The sequence below is a fragment of the Emys orbicularis genome, chromosome 2 (genome assembly GCF_028017835.1).
Source record: "Emys orbicularis isolate rEmyOrb1 chromosome 2, rEmyOrb1.hap1, whole genome shotgun sequence".
Taxonomy (NCBI): domain Eukaryota; kingdom Metazoa; phylum Chordata; order Testudines; family Emydidae; genus Emys; species Emys orbicularis.
Window position 1 is genome coordinate 41,286,967 of NC_088684.1, and position 12,195 is coordinate 41,299,161.

The following is a 12,195-nucleotide window of genomic DNA, read 5'->3' on the forward strand; positions in this document are numbered from 1 at the left end:
GGCCATGCCCTAGGTACGTACTCAGGTTGTTAGCCCATATCATGCTGTTGTGCTAGTGATTAAAACAATGCCTTCCCATTCAACAGTTGCACCTTCATTTCCAGTATAGGACATACTCTTACATAACCCAGCCCTGGTTATACTGTTTTGCTGTTTGAAAGGTTTGGATACAGTGAAGAAAACAACAACAACTCCAACTGCTTTACATTGCACTTTGCTTGCTCATTTAAAATAAGCAGCTGTTCTAATTGTCCAGGATCAAATGAATGTTTGTAGAACAGTCTTTTGCTGTGAAGTAACTTTATATTTATTGGATGGGTGACAATGAAGTTCTTTGCCCCTGCTGCTTCAATATCCTATTCTGCAGGAGGTAGATATGGGCTTGTAGGCAGAAGGTCAGAGATCTGGCTTCCACATTCAGCTGAGTTATTCATCTGAAAACTTGGCTAGGTTGCAGAACCACTGTGGGTCAAATCCTTGGGTGCGGAGACATCTTTATAAATACCACTCTCCTTCCCTGACAGAACATTAAGCCTGATTTATCAGAGCCGATCCTCCATTTACATTTATGGATGCTATTTTTGGTTTCTCAGAGCTGTGAGCTGAAACAGTGCTGCACATCCCCTTAACTTTAGGTGTAGAATCTTTGCAGGGAAAGCTATTACAGTATACACGATTGCAAATCCAGCCTCTAATATAAAAATGTAAATATGATTTCTAATAGATCTCCTTAGAAATAGGGATACTATGCTCTGAGTCTTCCAGCAACCTTGACCACCAGGCTGGAATTTAACCAACTCTTCTTTAGATATGGAGGGCAGAGGTCTGCAGGGTCTCAGGCAATCTTACAATAGGTGAGGCCAAGGTGTCATCTATTTCAAGTTCTGGGATACAGCTGATAGTTTGCTTAAGACTAGAAGATAGAACTTACATATGTTTGCTCTGGTCTGACTGTGGCACAGGAGAAAGGAAGCATGAAAATTAACTTCCTTTCTTCTTCTAACACTGATCCTTATGAATGTAAAAATATTAGTCTCTTTGTGCCGTTCAATGAGATTAATGAACCTCCCCTCACCCGTTCTATCATCACCACTTCATCTCTTCTCTTCTGCTTCTACTCACAACCATTCCCCCACATCATAGACTTAGAAAAGACCTTATTTTAACATTGGCAAAACACCTTAACACTTCCTGTGCACTGCGCCAGCCTGGCATTCTCTAGACAATAGATCTGTGGTTAGGAATACGTTCTAGAGGCATTTATTAGAGCATTTTAGTTATATTTACAAACCAGAGATTTTCCTAAAGGAAAATCAGTTTGAGCAGTGTATCACTCAAAACTGTGGTTGTTAATAACTGTTGCAATATGTTAGAAGCACTGAGAAGCATCAAAAGCACATCACCACCATAGCTTTTCTGCTCACCCTCTACAGTGCAATATCTTTGGCCTGGTCCACACTACCCCCCCACTTCGGACTAAGGTACGCAAATTCAGCTGTTAATAACGTAGCTGAATTCGAAGTACCTTAGTCCGAACTTACCGCGGGTCCAGACGCGGCAGGCAGGCTCCCCCGTCGATGCTGCGTACTCCTCTCGCTGAGCTGGAGTACCGGCGTTGACGGCGAGCACATCCGGGATCGATCCGGGATCGATTTATCGCGTCTAGACAAGACGCAATAAATCGATCCCAGAACACCGATTGCCTGCCGTCGGACCCGGAGGTAAGTGTAGACGTACCCTTAGTATGTGGGAGAATACTATTTTCTATAGTTCTTATGTAAATACAGCAGTAATAATAGAGCTGCAGTTGAGGAAGAGAAAGTTGGGGGTTTAGACTCAGTAGCTGTTGAGTTTAAGAAGCCTACAAAATTCTACAGTTGACACAAAAAGATTTGGGGGGAGGGATAGCTCAGTGGTTTGAGCACTAGCCTCCTAAATCCAGGGTTGTGAGTTCAATCCTTGAGGGGGCCATTTAGGGATTTAGTTGGGGATTGGTCCTGCTTTGAGCAAGGGGTTGGATTAGTTGACCTTCTAAGGTCCCTTCCAACCCTGATATTCTATGATTCAGAAAATTTCAGCCAAGTATATATTTACACATCTGGTAAAACCAAGGCCCAGCTCCTTAGCTGGTAGATCTGGACCTATATGTCTGACTTGAGTGCACCTTTTTAGTATTTTTCATTCCAGTCTTTGATGATCTGGCAACTATTAATAATGATACCACAGAATGTAGAACTAATATAAAAAATAAAATGAGATGCAACCTGGAAAAATAATATGCTGATAACATCTGCAGAAGGGAGTGGGGAGGGGAACCAACAGAAACAAAATGTATACGTGGATGAGAGATACCTGGGAGAAAAGTTCTGCTAAGAAAAACCTACAGCAAACTAAATATGAATTTATACAATGTAATGGTTTAAAAAAAAAAAAAAAAAGCCATCACCAGGCTATGGAAGTATCACAGAATAGACCAGAGAGGTCAGTCCTTCTTTATTTGGCACTTTGGAGACCAAACTCAGACAACATTTCTGGATGCTAACAAAATAAGTCTGTTCCATCTCTAATTTCCATTGCTCTGTAAGAAATACTCAGCCTAATAACTATTCTTTTCTGCATTTCTATGTCCTAGGAAGAAGGAAGATGTGGGTATTGACTGCATGAAACAGAAGTTGTAGTTTTTAATTTCTTATTTACACAGAAAAACTGTCACATTTGATTGACAATACTGGATTTGTGTGGATGTTGTGTTAGTGAAGAGATGCAAAAGAAATTGCCATAGGCACAAGGAAACATCCCTTTTATTATAGAGAGGCTAGCTAGTATACAGAGTAGATTCAATTAGAAGTATGTACAATCGGCTTATTGTCAAACAGATGAATGATTAAAAATTCTTCAAAATCAGTCAAGAATTAAAAGAAAGTGAACAGCCAGTAGGATCAGAAGTCCAGGCAGCCCACCTCAAAAATAAATTCAGTTCTGGAATGTAAATGGTTATGAGGCCAACACTGGAAAACACTAGAATTACCCTGCAGAAAACAATGGGATTTTGCTACGTATCAGTATCAGCAACTGGTCCAATCAAGGTATTGCCTGGTCTGATCTTAGAGTGACTGAACCACGAAACAAAATAACAAAGGCTAGACTGGGATCTGCTCTTGCAAAAGTGTGCGGGGAGGGTCATTTTAAAAAGCCTTTCCCTCATTTCATGACCTGCACAAGGACAGATCACAATAGCGGTCTCTGAACAGGGGCTGTTTGGTCATTGTTCAGAAAAAGGCAGGGAGGAGGTAGGACCACAGACCTGCCCACACTCTGCATGAGCCTGTAGGGTGGAGTCAGTGCACTGAAATCTGCATTGTCCTAATGAATAGTGCAGTGTGAGCACTCCTGGTCAGCTTCAGAAGAGATCATGCTCCTTGAAGGACAATTTCTCCTGAGGCTCCCCCAGGGGTGGTGCAGCTCCACAAGGTCCCTTTGCACAAGGCTTTGCACCCAAACATGCTTTGACATCCAAAAAGTGCCAGAGATGACACTTGAGAAGAGATGAGAGGTAGAAACATGTCCATTCATATAGTATAGATGATTATCTTTAAGTTAACAATTTTTAAAAATAGAACTCTCAACAAAAAAGTTACATGTGCAAGAGGCACTTTTTGGGGAAAAGAGAGTACCTCACACAAACATACACAGCAGGATCAGCACAGATGGGTGAGTCCCACTAGAATGAATTCTAATGCAAACAGTTGTCATACAAAGGAGTCCCATATTCCCATATGATGCATATGCTGCATCCCTTTGATGCATATAGGATATTCAGAAGAGATTTCTGAAAATGTTAGGAGAAATTACATGCACGTTTTCCCCATAGGCTGGAAGAATTTATCCCCGTATTTGTATAACTTAATTCACACTCCAAAACTTTGCTCTATTTACAGGCACACTCCCATAGAAACTTTCACATTTTGGATACCAAGGAGGCATCTTTAGTCACCAAGCCATGTGATTTTAAAAGCACGGGTATTTTTTGAGGTTGCTAAAAGGGGAGGGGCTGTATAGGCAGGAAGGGAATATCAGCAGAACGGTGGCAGCTATGTTTACTTATTTATTTTGAAGAGAAGAGTGGCTGCAGGGTACAGAGTAGGTATACTTTAGAACATGGACCTGACTTGCCACAGTTTTGGGAGCTAAGCAACCTTGCTTTCCCATGCTCATTCCCCTCAACTAAATGTTTGTGATGAACCTGGTTAGCGAGAACACCATAGCTTACTCCTGTTCCTTTAGAGATCATTCGCTTCAGCACAATATTTGTTAGCTTTTTTGGAGCAAAGTGGAATGTCAGTTTTTTGGGACTGACAGACTACATTTTGTACAATACATTCTAAAGGTGGAAAATGGGCATTTCAGAAACTTGTTTCTACTGATCTGGAAGCTTTGTAGATAAAAAAGGAAATTTACACCTGACATACACAAAAGTTCTAAATTCTCTAGCACTGCATGTCAAAATGAGGTGAATAAAAGCTACTGTATGATTCTTGTCACCTTAACACTAACTCCCCCTTCCCCCCCAAAAAAGTTCCTGAAACCAATTCAACATATTGTTTCAGTTGAAGCACATTATTAAAACTATCTACAGCATTTTGAACACAATATCTACATTTCAAAATTTCAGCTAAACAGCAACACATAAATCTTAGAGTTACAGCCTGGAAGTGAAATAAACAAACTATTGCTCAAATGTTTGAAAAGTAAAGCTATTGTTCTTAGGTACACTTCACATTCTTGCTTATGCTGATACATAAGGTGGTGGTGGGTCTTTACCAGCTGCATTTGCAGGATCTTCATAAGGCGGCAACAGCACCTGAGGAAAAGGGAAAAAAAAATATATATATATATTTTTTGAAGTCAGCTGGCTAAAATTATAAGACAGGAATTTAGGACCGTGTTCTGCAAAATAATTAAATGACTAAATAAAATAAAAACTGCCTCAAGATTAGCAGTTAGCAAATAAAATGTGATTAGTGAAATACACAGGCCATTGCAATTTTATATTGTGTTTCCATTATGAAATGCAACTGAATTTTTTGTAATTTCTTACAATCCCTAATCACAACCCTAAACATGACAGCCCCAGAAGATGATTTTGACCATAATTTACTGATCAAATTTGCACAGCATCAGTGACTGATTATATAGTAGCTGTACAGTAAAACTTCAAAGTGCACGACTGCTATTGGAGTTAGCCAGACTAGAGAGAAAATAATAATAATAATACTCAAATGAGGAATGTCTGCATATTTTCTAAAATATACCAGTATATCTTAAGGTAAAGGCATACAAGAAAAATATAATACAAACACTTAACAGATTTAAACATGGGCTAAACATACCAGGAGTCAGCCATCAATCTCATGGGGCCTAGTAGGCCTACATCTTTCCAGCCCTTCCCCAGGGATTGGGACACCCATTGGACAGAATGTTCTGTCCATTTTGGTGGATCAGATAGGCAGCCATAAGTCACTTCAAGCTCACCCTTTTATACCAAAAGCCCTTTCTTTGTTTCTTAGTCTCTGGAAAACCCAGTCTGAGCCAGTATATGCATACTACCCCAGGGGGTGGAACTTCTCTGGACTTGTTTAGTCTCAGGGTACGTCTACACTACCCGCCAGATCGGTGGGTAGTGATCGATCTATCAGGGATTGATTTATCACGTCTAGTCTAGACGCGATAAAATCGATCCCCGATTGCTCTGCCGTCGACTCCGGAACTCCACTGCGGCGAGAGGCAGAAGCGGAGTCGACGGGGGAGCGGCAGCGGTCGACTCGCCGCCGTCCTCACGGCCAGGTAAATCGACCTAAGATACGCCGACTTCAGCTACGCGTAGCTGAAGTTGCGTATCTTAGGTCGCGCCCTCCCCCCCCCCACTAGTGTAGACCTAGCCTCAGTGAATGGCCTTAATCACCCCCTCCCCCCAACTGTTTTTTAGTTCATGTACAAGTTGTGGCAACTCTTCCCCATGGAGCAAAAAAGTCAGACATAAACCATTCATAACCATAATTCAATATTACAGTATCACAAGGATGTTAAGTATCAGAGGATGTTATGCATTAATGAAAAATAAGAATGAGGATGATGGACAACACCTGGAGGAAAGCAATAAAAACCAGAACAGCTGGGTCACTTAGGGTTTAAGGGTAACTTCATTACATTTCCTCATTTACAGTAATACACGAAAAAATATTTACATTACTTTAACTGTTTTGCTGCCAGTCACTTCAGCAGGTTATGGTGCTGTTTGAACAATCAGTAAACAAAATATCAATAAGCTGCACTTAAAGTTCTGAGTACCCATCAACTACTCTAATGTTACAAACCTAACAATTCTGTAGCTTTGCAAAAAATAAATAAATTAAAAAACCCAACCAACGAAAACTGTCAAAATAGGGTAATTATAAATCAAGATTAGAATTCATCATTCTCTCCACAAAGGCTACTTAACATTTTAAGGCACAATGATAATAATAAATAATGCTACCAATAATAATTTAATAATTATAGACTTATGATGGAGACAGAAATTCAACTTAAACTATGGGGAGGCTTTCACTGCCCATAATAATTGAGGAAAAGCTGAAAGATTAAGTCTATTTCAGTCAAAGGGGACAAAAGTGCAGTACTTAACTATTTACAGAATAAATTACAAGATCTCAAAAAAAAAAAAAAAAAAAAAAAAAGGGTTCAGATTCTGGTTGTTAGAATTAAAATCAATGGATTTACACCAGTGTAGCTGAGATACGAATCTGGCCCATAAATAGTTGTTTCTTACTTTTGTGTTAACCTTAAATCCTGACGCATTTTAATGGAAAGTGATAAATGCCTTGGACACAAAACAGTTCTGTTACTCAAGAAATTCCTTATGACCCCCAGAGGCTGTTATACAAGAAGCTGGATTTACTTCACTCATCAATGAATTCAGCTACTGGGGAAATAGATGGAAGCTCACCACTCACAGCTGGTCTGCACTGCAAAATTAAGTTGGTTTAACTAGATCACTCAGGGCTGTGAAAAAGCCGGCCTACGTCCCTGTGTAGACACAGTCAGGTTAATGCAAGATTTCTTCTGGTGACCTAGCCATCACCTTTCAGAGAGGTGGATTTATTACAACCACAGAAGAACCCCTTTCATTACTGTAGAAAGTGTCTACACTACAGCTGTACATAGTAGCATGTCTAGTGTAGACATATCCTTAGTATTACACCATTTGAGCATCTAATAGAATATATATTTCCTACCGGGACCATGAAGGACAGAAGAAATATGTACACAGTTTAATATGATTCTTAGATTGTAAGTTCCTTGGGGCAGGGACCACCTTTTCCTTCTGTGTTTGTACAGTGCCTAGCACAATGGGGTCCTGGCCATGACTAGGCTTCTTAGGCACTATGGTAACATAAATAAACAAACAAACACCTCCTTCAATCATACATCCAGAATAAACATTTAGACCACTGATTTACTCTGTGCCCTCCTTGGGCAAGTCAATTACCTGCTCTTTGTTTATGTGTGACATGAGTAGAATGCCTACTTATCCCTCAGGGAAGAACTGGGGCTGAATTCATGTTTGTAAAGTGCTTTGAGATCCTTATATGAAAGATAAGTGTAAATGCAAAGTACAATCCCATTTTAATGAACCCTGCCTCTCCCTGTTCATTGAACTACTAGCATGTTACTGGTGGACCAATACATGGAGTTTAGAAGATTGGGAGTTCTGAAGGCTCCAACCTGCGGAGTTCATAATATTCACAGGAATGAAGCTCCTCAGTTCCTGCAAAATGCCTAAAAGAGCTCCACATGGATTTAGTTTTGGCCTGAGGAGCTTTTAACATCTGCATGGTTGACACTAATGGCAATATTTTGAAAAGAGCCCATCACATTGGGTGCTTGCTGAAGTGCCTAGATGGAAGCTGAGCTCTGGCCCCCATTGTGGATGCTGAATCATTTTGAAAACTCTGGCCTAAATTCCTGCAGAACTTCTAAGATAAGAAGCTTCAGTCCAGCAAAATGTAGGAGCCATACAGGACTGCAACTTGAAAACTCCATCGCCAAGCTTCTGATTATCCTAACTGGTGTCACCCATTATTTGGGTAACTTGGATTCTGCTGTATTATATAAATAGGCTTGGCAGGCTTAGATTTTAATCGATAACTGTCAGTCAGTGTCAATTTCAGCTGACACATTGGTATTTTTTCATTTCATCAGTGTTTGCATCTTTACTCCTGGGGGAATTCTGCACCACTGTGCATGTGCATAATTCATGTGCAGTGTGTAATTTTTTTTTCAGCAGAAAATAACTTCTTGCTGGAAAATTTCTGCAGTTATTCCTTTTGGCCACCAGGGGCTGCTGTGGCGCTAGAACAGAGCAGCCACTCCTGGGCCCTTCCCAGCTGTGACAGGGAAGAGAAGAGGCTGCCATCCTGAAGGCAGTGCCTTGCTAGTGGGCCAGGTCAGGAGACAGAGAATAGGGGGGGAGACAAACAGTGTGGGGCACATGGGGCTGCTGGGGGTGGGTCACAGACACGGATTCATAAGGGCTAGTGGGGGAGGACAGACTGGGGCAGGGGCTGAATTGGAGTGGATGCACAGGGCCACATGGGGAAGGGGGGTGGCTGTGTGGGCGCACAGAGACACATGTGGATGGGGAGGGGGTGCAGGGACACATGTGGATGTGAGGGCTGGCTGAGGGGGTGGAGGGACACATGGGGACAGAGGCAGATATGCCTGACTGAACAGGAAAGGCTAGGGGTCAGCCAGGGTCTGCATGGGGGAAGCTCCTTAACAATCCCTCTCCACCCCACAAAAAAGCCTGCTCCATATTTCTCCCACCCACATCCAACAACCCTCCATGTTCATTCTCAGGGTCCTTCCCTCTCCCTCAGCTCCTTTGTTACTCCTGATTTCCCCAAGCTTTTGCTCTGCTTCTGAGGGGTGCAGGAAATATGGTTCTATATTGTAATTTAAACGAATTACTCAAAGTTTTGTATTTATATGCCTAGTAAGGCATCTATTTGTCAAAAAACATTTCTTGAATCTTTTTCATTGTCTGTATTGTTACAGACATACTTGCTGACAGGTATTTTGAAATAAATTACCAACATAATTGAAACTGGTGAGATTATATTGACAAATATAGTGTTATTTTGACAAATAAAATATGCAGAATTTTGTAGAATTTTTAATATTGTGCACAGAATTTTTAATTTTTTGGCACAGAACTCCCCCAGGAGTACACCTTGCACTTCCAGGGATCAGGTGTCACTGGTCCTGTGGCCCTGCAGGGAGCCCTCTGCAGCCCTGCTGACACGGGAGGGAGTGAGCGGGTCCTGAAAGCAGGGCTACAGAGGGCTCTATGTGCGGCCTCAGGGCCAGTGACACCCAATCCCTTCAGGCATAAGGTATGGGTGGAGGCTATGGTCCTGGTGGGGCAGAGCAGAGCCTTCTGGCCAGAACGACAAGAAGGAGGAGGACAAGCCCCTGGCCACAGAGGAGGCCACTCCACTGCTGAATGGCTCCTGTGGCTGTGCAGGGAGCCTCTGCAGCCCCTCTGTCATGGATTTGCTCTCTCACTCACCACTGGCAGTGCTGGGGATCTCTGCTCTGCCCTGCCAGGACTACAGTCTTCCTTGTGGCTACAGGATCAGGTGTCACCAGCCCTGTGGCCATGCACGGAGTGAGGTTGCACAGCCGCAAAAGTAGAGCTGCAGAGGGCTCCCTCACTCCTGGGACACCCAATCTCTGTAGGCACAAGGTGTGGGGGAGTGAGGCTGCAGGCCTGGCCTGGCGGAGCAGACACTCCTGGCAAGGAGTCGTTATCCCCCGCCATGGAGGAGGCCAAGCCACTGCTGTATGGCTCCATCCCCCCGCAAGAGCCATTCAGCAGTGGGGTGGCCTCCCCCAAGGCCAAGGACCTCTGCTCTTCCTGGCCAAGACTGCAGCCTCCACCACACCTTGTGCCTCACAGCCATGCAAGGAGCTCTCTGCAGCTTCGCTGTGACGGCCCTGTTTGATCATTTACCAGCCAGGACTGTGGGAGCCATCCCCAGGCAGGAACTGTTCAGCAGTCTGGTAGCTTCCTCCACAGCAAGGTGGGGCTCATCCTCCTTCTTACAGTCCTGGCCGAGGGTCCCTGCTCTGCTGAGCCAGGACAGCTGCAACCTCCTTTGCACCCTGTAGCCCTGGGATCTTGGGCCCCTTGGCCGCACAGGGAGCCCTGCTGTCAGCGCTGCCCTAATCCTACCCCCCACAAATGTAAAAACAAAAAGCTACAAATAAAAAAAAATTAAAATCAATAAAAAGTGTCAAAGTTAGGGAAAAAAATCAAATTCTGTCAAGCCTATATAGAAATCTTTTATAAACACAAACCACATCACATAGTATTTCTTCCCAGGAAGGCTGCAATTACAACATTAGTTCCTCATTAGCTATATTGTGTATTAACTAACAAGAACCATATGCCATTTCCTACTTTTCCACTCCCTAGATAATGCTACTATTTCTTGGGGATGCTAGATGACTTCCTTAAGATTGTTTATATTCAGACATCTCTGCAAATACTAAGGCAAATGTTTATTATTCAAACATTTTGGTATTAATCTTGGCTCTCGACAGGTCTACTTGGGGATTATACCACTGCAAGGATCCTCCCACATCTATGCAGCTGTTTCCACATTTACCTGAACTTCCAATAGAATACATTCCTTCCCCACCACATATGCTTACTCTTACATTATTGCATTTACTCCCTAGTGAACATAAGGCCCCAGTTCTCTTCAGTTTACAGTTAATTTTATAGCACAAGTGGTGCTCTATCCAACTGTGGGTAAGCTTAATAAATTAAACCAGCTGTCACTCACCATCAATTCATATAATGAAGAAATGTTTAATGAATGGCTTTATTCTTGCATCATTAAAGGATCTTTCTACTGACTTCAGTAGTCTTTGCATCAGGCCCTAAGTGCACTGAACAGTAAAAGGTGCATTGAATCAGAAAAGCTTATTTAGATTTGGACTAATGTTTTGGCATGCAATAACGGCATGCCATCCCATCATCTTGAACCTTTGTGGTTCCCATGGCAAAAGACTCATCAGCCAAAACATTACTTGGTCCAGGTCTAAAGAAAAGCTTTTCTGGAACACTTTGCAGTAGACAAGAATGAAGCTATGGTTTAAAGATCTCCATTGTAGAGCTGTTAGTGGTAAGCATTATCCTGTTTGCTTTATCATTTTTTCCTTTCCAAGAGGCCCTATGGCAGCAGCTCTTCAATCATCTGTTGAGAAAGTCAGCCTTAAGTTCCCCTTGCCTGGAATAAGTTTGACACACAGTTGAATTTTTTTTAAACAGACTAAATCACAAGACCAATACCAAGATTTATAATAAAATAATTAAAACTAATTTTGACAAGTGAAATAAATCAAAGTGAAACCAAACACCCAGCATTAAGTTCCAGGAGTCTGCCTAAAAACCTGAATGGGACTCCATTCCCAATACAGTTTATTCTGGGACTACAGGTTGAACCTCTCTAGTCCGGCACCCTGGGGACCTGACCTGTGCCAAACCAGAAAATTTGCTGAACCATGGAAGGTCAATGCAGAGTGCCAGCGGGTCTCCATGGGCACGGGAAGTAGGAGTGCAGGGGGTGCTACAGCACCCCCAGGCTTTGCGCCCAGCGTGGCCCCCCACCCAGGGGCCCTGCTGCCACCCAGGGTCCTCCCCCTCCCTCCCGGAGCTTGAACACCATGAATCAGCTGTTCACGACGCTCTGGAAGTGCTGGGAGGGAGGAGGAGGAGTTAGTAGAGACACGGGGGGAAGGGGAGCAGAGGAGGGAGCTTGGCGCCGGTGGATGCTCCACACCCACTAAGTTTTTCCCTGTGGGTGCTCCAGCCCCGGAGCACCCACAGAGTCGGCACTTATGCCGGACCACGGATGTTGCCGGACCAGGGAGTGCCGGATTAGAAAGGTTCAACCTATAGTCTAATGAATGTTCTGCATTTGAACAAGTGTGCGCTCTGGAATCAACCCCCCTTAGCAGAATGTATTCCTTCCTGAGGAATTTGGGAGGAGTGCATCCTTGAACTCAACTAGTAGGAAGATGATCTCTTATTTATGAGCCATCTATATCTGAAGGAACATTTCTATT

At 43.0% G+C, this 12,195-nt stretch overlaps 1 protein-coding gene across 1 annotated transcript in view; it reads right to left on the reverse strand.

Moving 5' to 3' along the window:
• Nucleotides 1-4,786: 4,786 nt before the first annotated feature.
• Nucleotides 4,787-12,195, reverse strand: part of LAPTM4B (lysosomal protein transmembrane 4 beta) — a 91,964-nt gene continuing 84,555 nt past the window's right edge. Inside the window, 1 exon segment of the mRNA XM_065399795.1 lies at nt 4,787-4,861. Within this exon segment, the coding sequence (XP_065255867.1) occupies nt 4,787-4,861 (75 nt within the window).